The sequence below is a fragment of the Procambarus clarkii genome, chromosome 16 (genome assembly GCF_040958095.1).
Source record: "Procambarus clarkii isolate CNS0578487 chromosome 16, FALCON_Pclarkii_2.0, whole genome shotgun sequence".
Classification (NCBI taxonomy): domain Eukaryota; kingdom Metazoa; phylum Arthropoda; class Malacostraca; order Decapoda; family Cambaridae; genus Procambarus; species Procambarus clarkii.
The window spans coordinates 35,559,908-35,580,435 of NC_091165.1; the positions used below are offsets into that span (position 1 = coordinate 35,559,908).

Genomic DNA, 20,528 nt, shown 5'->3' on the forward strand with positions numbered 1-20,528 from the left:
ATATCACAAAGGACAGCTACAATTATCAGTAAGATAATTATTTCTTCTGATCCAATCCCAGTACGCAGGCCTTGGTGGTTGGACTAGGCCGAAACAATGGAAACTCTTGGGTTGCAAGAGCAGGAAAAGTCCTAAACAGACTACATTTAAAAACATGATTCTTGATAGAGAGGGTGATCATCCACACCCAAATTACACTCCTTCCGCGCTTTGGGAAGAGCCTACTTTCAAAATACTAATAGAAAGTCTCCCAATGAAAAAGGCTGCCTATGATCCGACAATCCTAAGGCGCATAATAGAAGAGCAAATGTATAGCATAGCAGTAGCAGGAGCCACCCACATCTTCACAGACGGTCGGTGGACACAGAATATGAGAGTGCTGGCGCTGCTCTTTGCACGACCAGCGTACAGGCATATTGGAGACTGGGAGGACTAGTATCATCAACCCAAACTGAGCTGTTTGCCATACAACAGGCATTCGCATATGTGATTGCACAAAACACTCAAAATGCAATCATACACACAGACTCAAAAGCTGCACTTCAAATACTAGGACAAAAACAGTGGAAAGATAATGTGGAAATAATTACCACCATTTTGTATCTTGGAGCAGTCGCTAAAGGCAAAGGACTCAACATAACTTTAAACTGGATCCCATCCCATATTGGAATCCCATTAAATGAAAAAGCTGATGAAATTGCTAAATTGGCAACTCGTCATCCAGTGGTACATAAAACAATTCAACCCAGCCTAGAGAACATAAAAAACATCATCACCAAAAAACTCTCACATCTCAACAAAGCCGACCTACACCAGAGAATAGCTGAAGGTTCGCCATCTGCAACATGGTATCTTCAGGCAACCAAATTAGAAAGGTTAAAATATCCCAAAAGGAATCCACAGGGAAATAGCAGTTAGGTTATATAGACTACGTCTAGGTTACAGATGCAACTGGGAGATTGGTGAACCCCGACAGAGAGAGTGCATCTTCTGCCAAACTGTCACAGAAAAGCCATTACTTCACTATCTTCTGGAATGTGAAGCAACCAATGACCTTAGAAGAGCTTTAAGAGTTCCTGAATCATGCAGTGGCCACCCTGAAGCCATCAACACAGCCACTCTCCTGGTCAACAAAGGTGTCCAGCAGCTGGACACCCTCATAAAGACTGTGAAGCAGTATCCTCCCCCCGCGATAACAGCTTGATGGTTAAATGCAACCTCAGAATACTGAGAAAAAAAATTTGTACCACTTACGGGCTATTCATGCCCGTGCCACCTCTTGGGTGGCTTAATCTTTATCAATCAATCAATCTTGTAAGCTTTATGGGCTCACCATAGCCCGTGCTACATGGACATTTGATGTTCCATTTGGTGTTCCTCAGGGCAGCATACTTGGCCCTCTCCTCTTTCTCATCTACATTAATGACCTTCCAAATGCCTCCCAACACCTCAAACCAATTCTATTTGCTGATGACACAACCTTCATTTACTCCAGGCCAGACCTCCTTGCTCTAAATGTCACAGTGAATACTGAGCTAAATAAAGTCCATCTCTGGATAACTGCCAACAAACTCACCCTCAATATTGACAAAACTTTCTATATTTTGTTTAGCAATAAATCCTCAAATCAAATAAATCTCAGGATAAACAATACCAAAATTTGTAACAAAGTAGATGGCAAATTTCTTGGCGTTCTCATTGACAACAAGCTGAATTTCCAGGGACACATTCTTAATATATCAAAAAAAGTTTCAAACATTGTTGGCATTCTTTCTAAGATCAGATATTATGTACCCCGCCCTGCCCTGGTGACACTATTACTCTCTCATCTATCCTTATCTCAACTATGGTATTTGTGCTCGGGGTTTTACTACCCAAAATCATTTACGTTCTGTTTCATGAAACATGAAACATAAGGAAGAGGAAAAAGCATCTAGCACAATTTGTGAAGACGGCAGTAGGAGCATAAGGCTTCAACATGACAGAGGACTGTCCCATGGAGCATCACACTCCAACAGCCGCCCACGAAGGCCCCTCACGACGGCAACGGGCTGTATAGGGACAGGGACAGAAAGGACGAGAGCCACTATTCTAGCGCGAATCGTCTCTACTTGTATCATGTTTTTTTCACTTTAGAAGAAAGTTGAACAATTAACTCTCCGAAATTCCTTTTACAATTTAATCAAAACACTAAGAGGTGAGTTTCGTTGATGCTTGTCAACATTATCAAAAGCAAAAGCAGGTTACAAGTTACATGTGATTGATTGATTGATGAAGATTAAGCCATCCAAGAGGTGAAACAGGCATGAGTAAGTTATAAACGTTATTGTTTTAGATTCAGCTACTCACAACAAAAAGTTCCAGGCAGCCATGTTATGGTGAGCCCGTTGTACTCATCTGGCACAGGAGACGTGCAAGTTACAAGTGTTATTTGTTGCTGTTTTAGATTCAGCTACTTACCTGCCCAATAAATACGAATTTTGCAAATTAACTGAGAATTCGACGTTCATAAGTGACAATTAGACAATCCTGCCGGGGACGCCATACCTGCGAGCGGTCGTCACAGGAAATACGACTACATAGACCGTTCATTTTTTTATATACAAGATATTTTACATTTTTTGTAAAGCCACTAGCACGCATAGCGTTTCGGGCAAGTCCTTAATCCTAATTTTTTCCCCGGAATACAACCCGCCAAATCCTTTAACAATCAGGTACCCATTCACTGCTGGTTAAAGAGGCTACAGATAAGGATTGGCGCCCAGTCTATCCTCCCCAGCCAGAATACGAAACAGGCCAAAGCGTTCGCGAAGCACTCGCCGAGTGCTTTACCACTACGGCACGGAGACGGCTATGAAACAAGATTGTCGTGAGAGGCTAATTGTTGATGGGCTCACAGACAGGATTCATTTGTGTATGTCTCCATACCGGGGTCCTCAGGCGAGATTTCTTGTTTCTCCTAATCAGCACGATGAAGATTATTGTGTTGACGGACATGAGACAAGCATAGAAGAAGGCTTCGTGAGAGGGTCGGTGCTTGAAGGCCCCCGTGGCAGAGCTCAGGCTTGTTAGTCCTGCAAAGAGCCACAAGCCGACAGTAATTGTGAAGAGATTAGCTGCCTGCAGTGAAGACTTCATGGCCATCGGGGCCTGCGAGTAAGCAAAGTCCATGCCAGAGACTGAGAAGAGGACCTCGCCGATGGTGATGAGGACGTACTGGGGAAGGAGCCACAACATGTGAACGTTTGCAGGGGCCGTCATGGGGAAGAGGAAGACGTCGGTGGTGGTGATGACGATGTCGTACACACCGTCCTGGTACACTGCAGCCTCTCCAACTTCCACCTCTTCCACCATCACCTTGTACTCCTGGGGACTGATGCGCTGGAACTCCGTCTTTCCCTCCAGGAGCTGGAAGTTGTGGAGGATGGTGTCGTACGTAAGCGTCACGTTGAGCTCGTTGTGCGCAGGCGCCAACACTCGCACCTGTCAGGGCGAACCAACACAGCTGAACAACACCAGGAAATCAGGCCCTAAATTTTACGGATTATTTATTTCTAAGGCATCATCAAATAATATTAACAATAACAATGATAATATCAGTAATGAGAAAATCACTTCAGCAGTGGGGATCGAAGCAACATCTTGGTGAATGTCAAACACGCGCTAGGCCCCCCATAACATGCTACAAAAGATATTCATCCAGACACTACTTTGTTCTCTAAGGATTTTGTTGCTAATGAAATTGTCTTAAGATGAAGTGGCATCTTTAGACGAAGCAGCACCTTAAGATAAACCAGCATCTTAAGATGCTGGACCAATCCCTGCTCGGCTCCAGTGATTTTATCATTGATAAATCACGCTGTTGTGATTGCCTTGTGACTATCAATAATAATAGTAACAAAACTAATTAAAAACTACTTAATAGACCTGTAATAAATGGCTCTTATTTATTAGTCAAAAGCATTCAAAAACTTGTTAAATAAATTTTTGAGGATGGAGAAAGTTGTAAAATATCTCAGATTATGAAAATGTTTTCAATATTTGTAAAAGTAAAAATAATTGCTAGGATATTATCATTCTCTGCATGGAACTGTGTTGTGAAGCATTATACTCGCCCGTTGTTGTGTTTTATTAATGTATTTTACAGTTGACTTGACATCATGGTGACACTTTATGATACACTTTCCAGTTGCTAGTTACTTGAAATGATTAGTGCTGAATCTTTAGTAAAGTCTGCTCTCATTGTTAGCATTTAACTTTTTAAAGCTATGAAACTGAGAGGAAATGATTGGGTGGGGAGACTCACTTTGGTGTCGGCATCTTCGTCTTTGATGTACTCGAGTGTGGGAGGGAGAGCCAGCACGCCAGTGGAGGTGACAAGGAGTGTTGTCTCATGGGCACCCAGCACCCTCACTCTCACCTGCCTCATGTCTGGGGCGAGGCAGGAGGCTGTCACCTTGGCCTCCACCTCATCACTATATGTGACAGTCAAGCTAGGCAGAACCACCTGGCCTCCGCTCTCCACACTCAGCTGACCGGTCTTGACGAAGGGCACCTCCACCACCATCTGGCAAGGCAGTGCGTTGTAAACGTGGATTCTCGCCTGCTCTGGAGGAATGAAAGTCTGTTCCACGCTCATGTTCACCAGTGCGTAGACCAGGAAGGCGGTGATGGTGAAGCACATCCCCGCGATCATCCGGGATGTGGTCTTGGTGAGGACGCCAACGCGGGCCAACAAGGGGTAGACCACAAAATCAAAGAACGGAATGAGAGCTAAAACGAGCAGTGAGTTGGCAGTGGAAGACATATCTGGCGGGATCCTATAGCTGCCCACCATACCGTCGAGACGTTTAGCCAGGAATATCATACTAGTGAAGGTCTGGTAGAAGAGAGCCCAGAAGAGCGGGAAGGTGCAGAACAGCAGAAGAACACGCAAGGTCACCTTCACGTCCAGCAGCAACTGAGCATCAAATTTGTCCTGAGCACGGTCAAGCCAGTGCTGCACAGGCTTTCGGTTCTTATCCCAGATCTTGCGAACCGCGTATGCAACGCAGCGAACTGTTTTTAAGATCATTGTGTCTGGGGGCCCCTCCTTGTACTGCGACCTACCTGTAATATTACAAATACATAACAGATAATAGAGATGATGTGAGAGAATTAAAACACACAGAAATAACATTAAAGTGATGTATATCAATGAGAAAATCCACTAGGGTCACGAACCTACGACCTTGGCATTACCGCGAATACTCCACCACTAGACCATCGCTGATTTGTAAAAGTCATACAACCGGATTTCTACTGAATTCACAGAAAGTCTGGAGGCCCCTACTGAAGTCAGTCCAAATTTTACGTATAACCCACAATTTAATTTATTTTAAATATTAGGGGGAAAGCGCCAAGCCATTACGACTATATAGCACTGGGAAAGGGTCAGGATAAGGATTTGGTGATTGAACGCCGACCTGCATGAAGCAAGACCGTCGCTCTTCCGTCCAGCTCAGGTGGTCGGACAGGGGGGGGGGGGGGAGAGGAATGGTGCCCAACGACTTGGACGGTCGGGGCTTGAACGCCGACCTGCATGAAGCGAGACCGTCGCCCTACCTTAGATTTAGATTTAGATTTTTTATTCAGGTAAATCTACATACATTGAAGATAAGTTACAAACATTTAAAGATAGAGCTAGTACATACAATACCTAAAGCCACTAATACGCATAGCGTTTCGGACAAGGTGTGTGTGAGGGGGGGGGGGGGGAACACTTAGACTAAAACTTAATAATAATTGAGCTTAAAGTATAAATTGTGTTGAAAAAAGGAGTAAAAATAACTGGGGGGGGGGGGGGAAATAATGCAGAAAATAGCAATTAATCAAGTTGGTCAACAAACAGCATTGTTTAAAATAGGAAAGATGGGTTGACATTTAGGAGTAAGGTAAGTTACATGGCGTTTATTATGTAAGTTTTAAACTGGTTGAGAGAGGTACAGACTTTGACATGATTGGGCCATGACCCTTGACCTTCCAGTCAAAGTGGCTGGGGTATAACCCACAAGCACTCAGGTGGAATGGCAGAGTGGTGCCACACCTTACGCCTCAACTTCAGAAACACACAACGTGTTCCTGTGTTTTTTACGTAAAACTTGGACTGGCTTCAATAGGGGCCTCCAGACTTCCTGTGATTTCAGTAGAAATCCGGTTGTATGACTTTTACAAGTTACGGTGGTCAATTGTAGTGTATGCGGCTTGGCCATGATAAGGTCGTAAGTTCGTGTCCTCCTCGTTGCCCTAGTGGAATTTCCCATTTTCTGAGAGAATTAATGCCACAGCTGATTTAATGGTGTACATTGTGTGAACTACAGTAGGGAAATCAGCTTGTGAATGCAAGAGTATACGCATTACTGTTGTATACAATACGCATGCAGAACCACATATGCATGGATCTAAAATCATTATGTATGGACTTGAGTCTATCATTTTGGGTCTCTGATGAGCCTACATTACCATCAGGCCATTGCTATCACGAGGGTCGTTGTGCATTAAAACTGTAACTTGCTTAGCTAAATGAATTGTGGGGTTCAGTCCCTGAACCCATTATGTGCCTCTGTAACCCTTTCCACTACTGCCCACAAGATGGGTATAGGGTGCATAACAAATGAAATAAAGTAACTAACTGTCCAGTTACGATAATTAGGCCTAATTAAACACCCTTGTCTTAGAAGCAATCAATAGTCAAGGAGTTGGCCATTGTATTTGGTGTTCAGTATGACTTTTCTGTCTACGCACGGTGAGAGCGAAGGTAAGGAGACCCATCTTGAATTTCCCAACGACCGCCATGTCTCAAGCCTACAAGCTAGGGGGGACATGGATAAGGATAAGGCTACAGGCTAGGGACAAGCCTACGAAAGGGCAAGTGGGACAATCACGTAGGCGCAAATCTACGTGATTGTGGGAGGCATCAGTGCCTCTTCCTCAATGGTCAAATTCATAGATCTGACAGCTGGTTCCCCATGAATGCTTGTGGGGTCCCATAAAAGCCCCGCAAAGCATCCCTTCTGCCCCTAAAGTTTGTCTAAGCCAGACGTGTGAGGTCTTACTAGATGAGCCAACTAATGGTGCACTACCTGAGCTGTCAAGTGGAGACACTGGGGAGAGTATTGCACAATTATATATCAAGAGACAGTCTACAAGTCTCGTTGATGAAATAAAGATTATCATATGTATACGAATTATCTTCAAGAATATATATACCCGTCTTAAGTTTTTAAGAAGAATGTTCTAAACTCTGTTTTCCTAATGAAGAAACATGAGTGAGTACTGTTGTATGGGACAAAACATAAATTGATTGATTGATGAAGATTAAGCCACCCAAGAGGTTGCATGGGTATGAATAGCCCGTAACAAAACATAGGAAAAGGAAGGAGATTAAAGGCATAGTGGGACACACCGTTGGACTAATTACCTGCTCGCTCGCCTTCTACACTTTACAGGCTTCTCTGACTGCCTCTAATATGCTACGGTGTCATCTGGGACTAATATGCTACGGTGTCATCTGGGACTAATATGCTACAGTGTCATCTGGGACTAATATGCTACGGTGTCATCCGGGACTAATATGCTACGGTGTCATCTGGGACTAATATGCTACGGTGTCATCTGGGACTAATATGCTACGGTGTCATCTGGGACTAATATGCTATGGTGACATCTGGGACTAATATGCTACGGTGTCATCTGGGACTAATATGCTACGGTGTCATCTGGAACTAATTTGCAGCATTACACACATATGTTTGTGGCTTTACAGAAACGTTTTATTTAGTCACAAAATTTGTAATAAAATAGTCCATGGTGCCATCTTGAAAATACATCAATAAATAATAAAAATTGTTTAAAGATTATTATCCTAGTGGACTGACCAGCAGCGAAGATGACGGTGGAGACAACCATGAGGCCGGCCATTATAATGTAGGAGAGGAAGTAGCAGTCATCACCGAAGCACTGGACAGAGTCTCGTATTTGAGCTGTTATGAATAGCCCGACGAAGGCGCCAGCGTTGATCATCCAGTAGAAGGCGTAAAAGAACCTGCAACAGAAATGACAAGTTGAGAGAATACTAAGATGACAACTTACCAGTTTTCTGGTTTATGTGCAAAAAAACGAATTAATAACTCCATCTAACACGTCATCAAGAGCAGGATTGTTTTTTCTTTCATAACTACTTGACCATTTCAACAAAATTACAAAGTATTATTGAAGCAAACTAAAATGTACACGTCTTATACACAGATTTCGCTAAATATGACCATGGAATAGGAGCCATGATCCTTCTTCCATAGTTTTCCATCATAAAGCATTAAGTCCTTGTGAACGCTTTCCTCTGCGAGTCTGTTCGGGAACTTGGCTGCAACTTTTTAATTGCACTTCCTACCGTGTATAGCAAGGACAAATATCAGCCACACCACAAACCCATCTAACTCCTTTACAAAACCCACCAACCTGTGAACTCCCTCTTCCCAGCCTTCCACACCCATCAATATCCCCAATTCACCTCCTGATGAACCTCTCCCACTTTAACATACCTCTTCTGTTGATCCCGTTGTTCTGGGACTTTGAACTGGTCGGCCCCGAGGGAGGAATACACAGCTTTCATGAGCCCTGTGCAGATGCCCAGCGCCAGCATGCCCAAGACTCCTGTAAATTTGGCGGCGCTGAAGGAGGCCATGATGGGAGTGACCGAAGAAAGGGTAAAGATGACGGCGCCCACTGTGTACCCGCAGCACATCAGGAACACTGTGCGAGCCTGTATGAGGAAGGTGACAGAGACTAAGAGGTGTTGAAGAGGTACGGGGAGTATTATAGTGTGAGGTTGCTTGAGTGAGAGTGAAGTTCAGCTTAGAAGATATATACAGATAACAGGACCTTCACTAAGTCAACTTAGTGAAACAGAAGTTAACTTTTGCTTTTATCTCAAGACCGGATAAGACGCGTTCCGCGAGCGCTTTGTCCTGGATTCGTATCTTGTCCGGGGAAGATTTACTTGGCGTCAATCCTTATTAACTGTAGCCTCTCTTTACCCACCAATAAAATGGGAACCTGGTTATTAAACGATTTGGCGGGTCGTATTCCGGGGAACACAGGATTATGGACTTGTACGAAACGCTACGCGTGATAGTGGCTCTACAATAAATAATGTAAGAACTCTTGTATAAATAAATAATAATAATAAAAAACTAATGTTTGATGTTCATTACACATGATACATACAATCAACACGCATACACACCTGGGTGAATGTTTTCACTGTGCGTACCTTCACTAGTGGCAGGTCCTAGTTATGCTTGTCTGCAGTGACAATCTTCACTATACACACATAGTTCTCCCGAGCTGTGGCCCTCACAGCTCACGACCATCACTATACAACATTCACAATTCTCATTATACACAATCCTCACTACATGCAAACAGGCGAAGATCATCAGTATATATACTGAATACAATGAATCATATGTACACGATCTTCACGCAAAGTATATTATGGTAAGGATCCACAATACACACGATCTTCACCTGGGGTCTCTGACCAGGAGACCTGGTCAGAGACCGGACCGCGGGGACCTTAACTCCCGGAATCATCGCAAGGAAAGGTAGTAGTAGTAGTAGTAGGCATCTATCAGTCTCAAGAGACTATGGCGTTACGTTCTGGTTGTCGGTCTGGAGTGGCCTCTCCAGGGCGCAAAGGCAGAGTAGGTTGATACAGGGGAGAAGCTGTCACCCATGCAGCAGGTCCCCCTCTCCGCGGCACCGAAAGTCTCCAATGGAAAGGCAAACGCTAATACGATTGATTCCAGCGTCGTCGCAGGAACTGTCAGAATGAAGTTGAAGGCAACAACGAACTGCTCCAGAGGCTCCAGCTCCGGAGTTTAAGGTAAGGTAGTAGGCATCCATCAGTCTCAGTACACTATGGACTTGCGCACTGGCGTCGGCCTGGTCTGGAGTGGCCTCACCAGGGCACATAGCCAGGGTAAGTTGATTAGGGGGAGAAGCTGTTACCCAGGCAGCAGGTCTCTCCACGGCGCTGAAAGTCTCCAATGGAAAGGCATACACCAATACGATTGGTTCCAGCGCCGTCAATCCTACGTCAGACCTACCCCCAGATAGGTCTGGGATAAACATACGAGGCTATACACACAATCCTCATTATACATGACCTTCCCCTTGGCTACGCCTGGCCAACTTCGTCAGTATACACGCCGACCACGAAAACAGGTTCGTATTGATATATAAGATGCAATTTGCTACCTTAATTCTACCTTGATTAAAGACCAAACACGTACACTTGTTTTTCTTGCCTGCCTTTCTCCTTATAATTCTGAGCGCGCTCCCTGATGCCGTCATTCCTTACCCCTACCTGATGTATACCTTGATAATCCCGGCTGTTGTTTATTGACAGTTACCCCGACTGCTCTTTACGGCAATCTTTTGGTGCTCTCACAACCATGGCTGGCAATGTTTATTGGTATGCCCAGATCCTGGTTCCCCATATCATGGTAACCCGGGTCCTGACATTCCTGCTCATGCACCCCTTACACAAACACTCACAGAAACCTCCTTCCATCGCAGTAGCACCAATTTCCCTCTCCCATCAATTGCAACCCACCAACCACCAATTGCCACCCATTTAGCATCAACTACCACCTATACCGCTTCCTACATTTCTCCTTGGAACTCAGTCACTCTCGTCTGCCATCTTCCCTTCACCAGCCCCCAAGCCAAACAATTTCCTCTCCACCAAAGTGAAACCCCCAGCTCAATGCCACACAGACATCCAACACCCTGTTCCCTTTCACATCCCAAATGTACCTTCCTATGATACCTACCCTACCTACGAACTCAACTGAACATAACCAAACCTACCCTAACCTAACCTAAGCCCCATACTCAGACTGGAAACTAACTGCCCAGAGGACAGGACACCAGTGCAAACTCTGAAGATCTGGTAGACCAATGTTGATGGACTATCAAATAAAGCAGATGAACTCAAAGAAAGGACTGAGGATGGAAACTCTGATGGAGACCAAACTAACTGCTATGATTAGTACTGAAATGCAATATTCCCAATGAAACACTAGGTAATGAGAGAGGAAAGACTTCAGAGAGAAGACAGGTGTGGCACTGTTGGTAAAAATAAACCGGATCTCTGAAGGGGTTTGTTTAGAGGTGGCAAACAACTACAAGAACTGCATCATGCGAATAATTTAATTGGATATTGAGAAAGAGGTTGTGGCTGTAATCTACAACCCTTCAAAGAACAACAGAAGACTGAGGTAAGAATACCAAAGGGTGGTAGCCCATACACTGAAAGTGAAACTTATATATAATAATAATAATAATAATCTTTATTTAGGTAAGGTACATACATAAAGAGATTTACAAAGTTTGTTGGCTTTATAGATAGAGCTAGTACATACAATGCCTAAAGCCACTATTACGCAAAGCGTTTCGGGCAGGAAAAACATTAATGACTACAGCTTAAAACTAATGGGTAAAAAGAAAAGATGTGATGAGTACATATAAAAAATAGAGGTAAAAGAGGGGGGAACATTGTTGAAAAAGCAGCACAAATACAATTACAAATTATTACAGAAAATTACATTCAAACAGCGTTGATTTGAAAAACAAAAAAACAAAAAATATACATGGGTTGACAACAGGGTGGTAAGGTGGGTTACATGGAATTTATTAGGTATAGCTTCGTTTTTAACTTAAACTGGTTGAGAGAGGTACAGTCTTTAACATGGTTGGGAAGGTCATTCCACATTCTGGGCCCCTTGATTTGTAGAGCATTTCTGGTTTGATTTAGTCGTACTCTAGGAATATCAAAACTGTATTTATTTCTGGTGTGGTGCTCATGGGTTCTGTTACAACCTTCTATGAAGCTTTTGAGATCAGGATTGGCATTATAGTTTAGCGTTTCATATATGTATAATACACATGAGAGAATGTGCAGTGACTTAATGTCTAACATATTCAGAGATTTGAGTAGGGGTACCGAGTGATGTCTGGGGCCAGAATTGGATATTGTCCTAATAGCAGCTTTGTGTTGAGTAATTAGAGGACGTAAGTGATTTTGGGTAGTAGAGCCCCAAGCACAAATACCATAGTTGAGATATGGATAGATAAGGGAGTAATAGAGAGTCACCAGGGCAGGGCGTGGTACATAATATCTGATCTTAGAAAGAATGCCCACAGTTTTTGAAACTTTTTTTGATATGTTTAGAATGTGTAGTATAGAATATAGTAACAGGAGACTTCATAGAGACTATATAGAATATAGTAACAGGAGACTTCAGTCATGGCCAAACTGACTGAGAAACAATGGGCCCAAAAGTAGGAGATAAGACAGAGTGCAAAGCTTGTAGAAGTGGTTGAGATAAAATTCTTAGTGTAATATGTCAGGAAGTAAACAAGAAGAGGTGGTGACAAACCAGCTACATTAGACCTGGTCTTCACACAGAGTGAGATGACATTAAAAACATTGGCCATAAAACGCCAATAAGCGACCACTATGTCTTAGTCTTTGAATACATAAGATCAGAGAATTCCTGGAGGGAATAAATGAGGAGACCTCAGAGGAAAATCAACACGACATGATGGACTACGTAACGAACAAACTCAAAGAAGCTGAAGAAAGATTTATACCACCACTAAGGGTTAAAGGAAGCACGACGAACATTACCCGATGGTTAAAGTGGCAGTGTTTGGGAAGTAAAGAAAAGGTAAGGTAATTACCAGGAGAAAGTGATAAGACAATATAACCTATATAGCACTTGGAAGGGGTCAGGATAAGGATTTGAGATGGGACGGGGGAGGGAATTGTGCCCAACCACTTAGACGGTCGGGGATTGACGCCGACCTGCATGAAGCGAGTCCGTCGCTCTACCGTCCACCACAAATGGTTGGGCTGGAAGTTGAGAAAATAAGCAAAAGAACGTGGAAGAAATATAGAGAACACAGAGCAGAAGGAAATCACAATGTATACACAGAGTCCAGAAATGATTACACAGAAACCAGAGAGAGGCAGAGAAACAGTATAAGAATGACTATGAATTCAGTGCTAAGTCCCAGCCAAAACTGTTGTGTAGCAACATCAAGAGGAAGATGACTGCGAACAACCAGGTTATCAGACTTGTAAAACATAAGGAAGTAATGCTACGAATGATGAGAAACTTAACATCAGTTTTTAAGAAGTATTCAAGCTGGAACCTGATTTTGCCACTACAGTTAAGAGTCCAAACCGAATGGGGACTTCCAGAGGAAAGCCTCACTGAAATTATAATGACGACCAGATGAAGTAAGGACGCAATTACAGTTTCTGAACGTGACGAAAGCTGTAAGACCAGACGAAATATTCCCATTGACTCTAAAAAGAGGCAACTGAAGCAATTGTGCAACACCCCCCCCCCTTGCTATAATATTAATTCTTTGTCAAAAACAGGAAAACATCCTGATTGCTGGAAGATACCTAATGTGGTACGACTCTGCATTCTATACTATAAAGGCAGAAACCGTTATACTATAGAACCTTATCACTGACGAGTATCCCCAGCCACTTACTAGAGAGACTGATCGGAAGCAGGTTAATCGAACATTTAAAACAGATAAATTTTGTCTCAAACCACCAGCACGGATTTTGTAAAGCTAAATCCTGCTTGACAAATTTGCTGCAGTTCTGCAGTAAGGAGACAGAAATGAAATAAGAGAGAGAAGGTTGGGTATACTGTATATTCTTTGATTATCAGAAAACATTTGATAATGTCCCATACAAGAGACGCCTTCATATCAATGTTTGCAGATGATGCAAAGTGAATGAGGAGAATCATTAGAGGGCGCGCAGAGGGACACAGGTGGAAACTTATTAACTAATTGAGTCACAAACACTAGAAAGAATTTTTTCAGTGTCCGGGTAGTTAGAAAATGGAATGCACTAGGCAGCAGTGTGGTGGAGGATGACTCCACACACAGTTTCAAATGTAGATATGATAAGAGCCCAACAGGCTCAGCAATCTTTACACCAGTTGATTGACGGTTGAGAGACGGACCAAAGAGCCAAAGCTCAATCCACGCAAGCACAACACGGGGAGTATACACACACACCCGACCCACCTTGCCCAGATAGACATCGGCCAGGATGGCGCTGGCAATGGGCGCGAGATAGACGAGGCCTTCCATGATGGCCGTGACCGTCGTGGCCGAGGAGGAGGTGAAACCCAACATCCGCTGCATGTAGAACACAGCACCGCCGAAGAGCCCGTAGTAGACGAGGCGCTCGAGCAGGTAGGACACCAGGATGACTATGGCCCCTCGAGGGTAGGCCATCATGACCGCCCTGCCAGACCTCCTTCCATACGCCATGACGCCTCTCTTACTTCACCTGTTTCAGTATAAACACAATTAAAAACCATAATGAAGGATGCCTGGATTTTTTCTTATTTTAAACATTGTGAGAGAAGCCTATGCTAAACTTGCATAATTTCAAAATAACTTTTAAATACATGGATGAAAGGGGATACTTTGCAAAAATTCACGAGATTTGTGAAACTGACATCGGAGTTCGCAGTAGTTGTATGGTGGCCATATCTAAAAAGATACATACACAAAATATAAAGGGTAAAAAGACAAGCCACCAAACGGCTTCCAGACCAAAAGCCCACAAGAGCTATGAGCTTGAGGCGCAAAACAGGCACAAGCCAGGAATGAGAAGGTAAAGAGATATAATCACAACATAAAATCCCCTCACAGGAATCGAAAAATTTACCAAAGTGGGATTATTAAAACTTGAGACTTCTGGAATAAGAGGCCACAGACTAAAGCTTAGAAAGCAACAGTGTCGAAAAGGTATGCAAAAGTTCTGCTTTGCGAACAGAGTTGTAGAAGGTTGCAACAATTTAAGGGATGCCTATACAACCTCAAGCTCATATGCAAAAATATCGACATGATAACAACGACCTCTGCACATTCAGAGATGACATGTTACTGTATAAAATACGAACAGTAATGGTGAGCTTACCAGAGTGAACAACTGTGGTGGGGAGGAGCTGCGGTACCCACCGTGTTCAGGTCCACACTGACCCCAGTAGCATCAGTAACAGCCAGCCGCCCAACAGTTGTGGTGGGGAGGCTGGCTGTTACTTTAACATAGATATTAATATCATCTACAGATTTGATGAAGTTTGTAATATCCTATTCTCTGTCATTCACGTATGTGACAGAAAACTATTCCAATCACCACATTTCTCCCGTCAGCTTAATAATAATAATCATAAAAATAATTTATATTGATAGAAAAACACATAAATTTTATACATGATACAGTTGAGAACTCGTTGGTAAACACTGTACATTATAAAAGTCACTAATACACAGTTTTGGGCACAATGTAAACCTGCCCATCCTCCTGTTTAGATAGTACCTCTCGTAATTATATGGACTGTCGTACATATATTGACGTAAAGGACAATTAGAGAGAATTTGGTACTAATACCTTTATTGAGCCTGGAAAAAATCAAGCTAAAACCAAACTTAAATATTCTTAGGACTAATATAGCACTTTGTTACTTGGTTGAAACAGGGGGAGGCCTTAAAGGCCTTGTTAGGCTTTAAATAGCGTGTATTAGGCCTAGGGTGGTTAGGTTTTATTAGCAAAATATATACAAAACCTTTCCCGATTTGTCCAAATTCAATAGTACCAAATTCTACTTTATAATTGTCCATTACGTCAATATATGTATGATGGTCCACATCGTTACTATTAGTATTATTAAAACAGTGGGTTTCGAGCGAGAAGGAGCACCATGTACTGTCTTCTCAGCATGGAACATTGAATATGGGGCAATAATCGCCGGAGGAGGCTGCTTCTTGCAGCTTTCTTTGACATCCAGAGTGCGTCTGACTCTGCATCACACACTGCTGTCCTTCAGGGCTTGGCTCGACTAGGACTCTCAGGTTCCGCAATAAGATGATTTCAAAACTATCTAGAGTGTCGTCTTTTGGAGTGGCGATGGGTGGTGTCGTCCCTTCGTCCTGCCCGGTCACCCATAGTGTTCCCCACGGAGCGATACTCACCCCACTCCCATTCTCCATCATTCTCTCTGATCTTCCAGTTTTCTGTAGTGCACAGGTTTTAGGTTAGGCAGATGACTTACAGGCTTGTGGAGATGGTGCCATTCTTCTGGAGGCGCAGTTTCCTGCGGCAGGCGGAGTATGCGCTCTCTGCAAATGTGATGGGGAAGAGGCTCTCAATCAGTCTGAAGAAGACTTGCAGGTGGACCTGGACCTGGACCTGCTTACAGGCTCAACTGGTGGTGACTATCGGGGGTCGTCGTCTCCCGGTCGCCACGGATCACAGGTGGCTAGGAGTGGTTGTTGATGGCCCTCGGCTATCGTAAAAGCGTCACGTAGCTTCCTTGGGGGAGGGGGGGGGCGGGCTCCTATCTGCACCACATCACCATCATGAAGCGGCGTTCCGGGATGGCATGGGGGGTTTCGCGGGTGTCCCTCTCTCTTAGTTCTCTATAAGGCCTTCCTATGTAGTAGGATCATGTATGAGATTAAAGGTTATGGTTCGGCGGCTCCATCGGTCATAGCGCAGCTTTATTCTTTCCAAAATGGTGCCCTTCGCTCTGCGCTTGGGGTTATGCCCTCCTTGCCTATGCCTCTCCATGCAAAGTCGGGAGTTTGGCCACTGCGATTTGGACGCCTTCTAGTCCTTTGTCGACGACTCCAACGGATAGTGCGTCTCCCAGCTGCACTTTTGCTTACTCGCTTGCAGTCCGATGAACACTTGTGGGATGTGCCGGCGGGACGTTTCAGGCGCCGTCATCTGGCTTTCGTAGTCTGAGCCTTTGACGCTTATTCAGAGTTTTCCGTTCCAGTCCCAGAACCCGTCCCTGGTTTGGTTATCAGTGTTTCGGTGAACGTTTTCATGCCTCCTTGCCGGAAGAAGGATTTAGAGGGTCTAGACCCTTCGATATTCCCTGACCTGCGTGCTTTATACCAAGGATACCTGAAGGTTTACACAGATGGGTCCCATGTTAATCAGTTGCCGACAACCTCGGCGGCTGCTTTCTACGCTCCTTTTTCCTTGTATCAGACATGGAAGTTTTCTCCTGATCATTCGTGCCTGGCTGGGGAACTTCGCAATTTTGCTCGTATTAAGACGCCTCCATCACGTTTCCGGGCCCTCATTGGTTGTCTTCTACGTGGACTGTCTTCCAGCCCTGTGTCTGATATCATTTCAGCGTGCGCCGGTCCACCATCATACGGTGGCACAGATCCGTGGGAAATTGCTGTCTTACTCAGGTTTCCCGGGTTGGTCAGTCTCTGCACTGGTTTCCATCTTATGCCGGGTTTCATGGCAATGAGAAGGTAGATGAAGTAGGGGATTGGTGTATGCTTACCATGCATGAAGTTACACAGGTACTTCTGGATCTAAAAAAGACTGTAACATCTTCAAGCAGCCTGCCTCACGGCTTGGGTGGAGGAGATGTTGACTGTCCTTATGTTTTCTCTGGGTTGCCTCCGATAGAGTGCCTCTCCCCGTCCTCAGGCCCGTCAACAGACGCATCTTCTTGACATGACCCTTACTCGCCTTCGGATAAGGTAAACCTCTCTGGGTGCGCATCTCCATCGTCTTTAAGTTGGTGGATTCCCCCTACTGTCAGTGATGTTCGAACCAGGAGGATACTGTGGAACATCTATTTCTCCATTGCCCACGGTTTCACAGTGCACGTCAGACTACAGTGCTGTCTGTAGGCTGCATATTCCTTGCCTCACGGTTCCCATTCTCCTTGATAGAGCGGCTGCAGAAGATGAGGACGTCCATTATGGCAACCTTCTCTATACCTTTCACTTTATTGGACACGTCTGTCAACAGTAGAGACTTTAGGGTTACCATCCCTCTCCGCACTTTTCTGGTATCGTGCAGCTGGGGCGCATCCGAGTCCTCGATCGTCATCGCCCCTATATCAACAACAACAGTACTATCAAAACAGGAGGATGGGCTGATGTAAACATAATTTGGATATTTATTTACATGTATAATTGGGTAATACTTAAAACTAAACAGAAAGTTAGTTTACCTATAGGAGTTGTTAAAGATATTTAGCAAATGATTTACAATTTGAAAGTGATATTTAGAAACTGTAGTATTTTATGACAAAATAACGGCAAAACACAGCACACAAATGCGCCTGTGCACGTGCACACGCAAATGATGCTCATGCAGCACTAAAAATGTGATTTGATTAAATATCTTTGACCTAAATAGTCACGAGCGTTTAGTTTTGTTCATTTATTATTGTTACGGCCCTATTGGGTCGCAACTGGGGTTCTTCTCTGATGTTATTAGAGTTTGGGTATCCGGCCCCAATTTAGTAGTGGCTTTCAAGGGGTGTGTTCCGTATCGCAAGTAAATTAAAGGGGAAGGGATACAAACGCACTAAATTAAATATATATTCACAACCACCAATAAATAAATATATAAACACTCGCTGGGGCTATAACTACACTTTCATGTACATTAACTGGTCTTCCTCTGAAGACGCAGGATGCTCTACGGTGCTCAAGACGAGTAGCCCTGGTTCTCTTCTTGTGGCCTCATGATGAATCCTTCGATTCCCTAGGCGAATCTACCCAGGCCACAGGCCAGCCAAATCACAGTCCCACTGGGTGCACCGTCGTGGAGGCCTTCAATCCAAATCCAACCACAAATCCGGGGGGGGGGGGGGGTGACTCACAGCTTCTGCAGCAAACACGTGAAGATACTATGGCTGCCTTGGGTAGACTGCCCATCGTCCAATCCAGCAGTCCCAGGTCGACTCTGTAATCAGACACGTCATCAGTACTAGGGACACCCTAGGGCACCTCATTTACAGGCTTAGACACAAACGCCCACCTATCCACTCCATAGATGGCGTTGCTGTCTAAGCGTCACCTCACCAGAGGTCAGCAACGGCTACGTTACGAGCTGATTAAGACGGGAAACCAGCCCCTGTGGCCGGTATATCCCGCCCTCGCTAGATGGCGTTGTCCATTTGGAGGGGGTTTCGGGAGCTGACTCACAGATGGCATGGACGTCACTGCTCCGTGCTACGACACTCGGCTCGGGTCCGTAACAATTATGCACCCCATACTCATCTTGTGGAAGGTATTGGAAAGGGTTACAGAGACACATAATGGGCTCAGGGACTGAACCCCACAATTCATTTAGCTAAGCAAGTTACAATCTTGATGAGCTAGTTACAAAATTCAGTATAAATCGTCACATCATAAATGGGTTTCAGATCGACCACAAATACAATTTATAAATTAAGCAACTGACATATGTGGAGAGCTAGTGTCACAATTGATATGTTTGACCTACACACCGCCCCCATCCAGTGGGTAGCGGTGGAGAGGTTACAATCACTTAGATACTACCTACTGTTTGCATACTGGGGATATTTGGCTAAAATTTCTGGTAGCAGATCATTTTAAATGAAATATTTACACATTGTTGGAACATTGGTTATAGAATTGTCCCTGAATTTATGTATCTTTTTGCACTCCATCACATAGTGACGGAGAGTGTCCGAATAATTTTGTTGACAGTTTACGTTTGGTCAGGTCTAAATCAGCCGACAATGAGAATTCCCAGAGATACTTGTAACAAAGTCAAAGCCGAGCAGTAGAAACATCTAGAAGTCTTCTGATTTTATTGGATGAACCAGAGATGTGTGGCTCCTCTTGCATGATAGTGTGATGATAGATGGAATAACTGGTGTCGGATTCACTTTGCCTCAGATCTACAAGATCTTGTTGAAGTTCTTGGTGTACTATTGCTCTCAGATTGCTCATTGACAATCCAAGGTTACACTCAACGTCTCCTTTAATCCTTTTGTACCAAGCTCTCTCTCTATCTATACTGTTTTTCAGATCCTTAAAAAGACAGCCGCATTTTTCTTGTTGCTGACTTGGCTAGTTGGGTTCATCCTTATTCATCATTAGACTGATGATTATTCATTGGCGTTGTTGTTTTAGATTCAGCTACTGGGAACAAAAAGTTCCAAGTACCACGGGCTATGGTGAGCCCGTAGTGGACTTGCCTGGCACAGGAGCGGGGCTGTATGTTCGGTGAAAGATTACTGTCATATCATTCACTATGCCCAAGACATAGCGAAAGATACGACAGTAATCACACGCACCGACGATCGTAGGAGGCTTCGTATACATAAGGAGGTGTTCATTCGGTAGCTGACACCAGTAATCAACATCCAGATGAATTCTATTTCGAGCATACAACTGTTCGATGGTCCTCCACTGATCCGGAGGGAACATGTAAGACCTAGCGGACAGCTAAAAGCCGGAGTCAGGCAACAATCACCTCACCCTACCCTTCGCCACTCCCTACGATTAAGGGGCTTAATTTTGGTGAATCGTAGAGTGGGGTGTATCCACATTAATAAATGTCTAGATTTCTTCTTGTACGTCAC

General features: G+C 44.1%; 1 protein-coding gene across 1 annotated transcript; it reads right to left on the bottom strand.

Annotated features, from left to right (window-relative positions):
- Positions 1–2,864: 2,864 nt before the first annotated feature.
- LOC138365330 (peptide transporter family 1-like) lies at positions 2,865–14,376 on the bottom strand. Its single transcript, XM_069325625.1, has 5 exons — positions 14,164–14,376; positions 8,580–8,800; positions 7,917–8,083; positions 4,307–5,109; positions 2,865–3,483 (listed from the first exon to the last, which is right to left on the bottom strand). The coding sequence occupies exons 1-5, from the start codon at positions 14,374–14,376 to the stop codon at positions 2,878–2,880; spliced, it is 2,010 nt and encodes a 669-aa protein (XP_069181726.1). The 3' UTR covers positions 2,865–2,877.
- Positions 14,377–20,528: the final 6,152 nt, after the last annotated feature.

Bases quoted from the DNA above. Each gene is read 5' to 3' on its own strand.
- LOC138365330 (XM_069325625.1), bottom strand. From the start codon at position 14,376: ATGGCCTACCCTCGAGGGGCCATAGTCATCCTGGTGTCCTACCTGCTC. The intron at 5,110-7,916 runs GTCAGTCCACTA...GTAATATTACAG, and splicing joins CACCGTCATCTTCGCTGCTG to GTAGGTCGCAGTACAAGGAG. The intron at 3,484-4,306 runs GTGAGTCTCCCC...TCGCCCTGACAG, and splicing joins ACGAAGATGCCGACACCAAA to GTGCGAGTGTTGGCGCCTGC.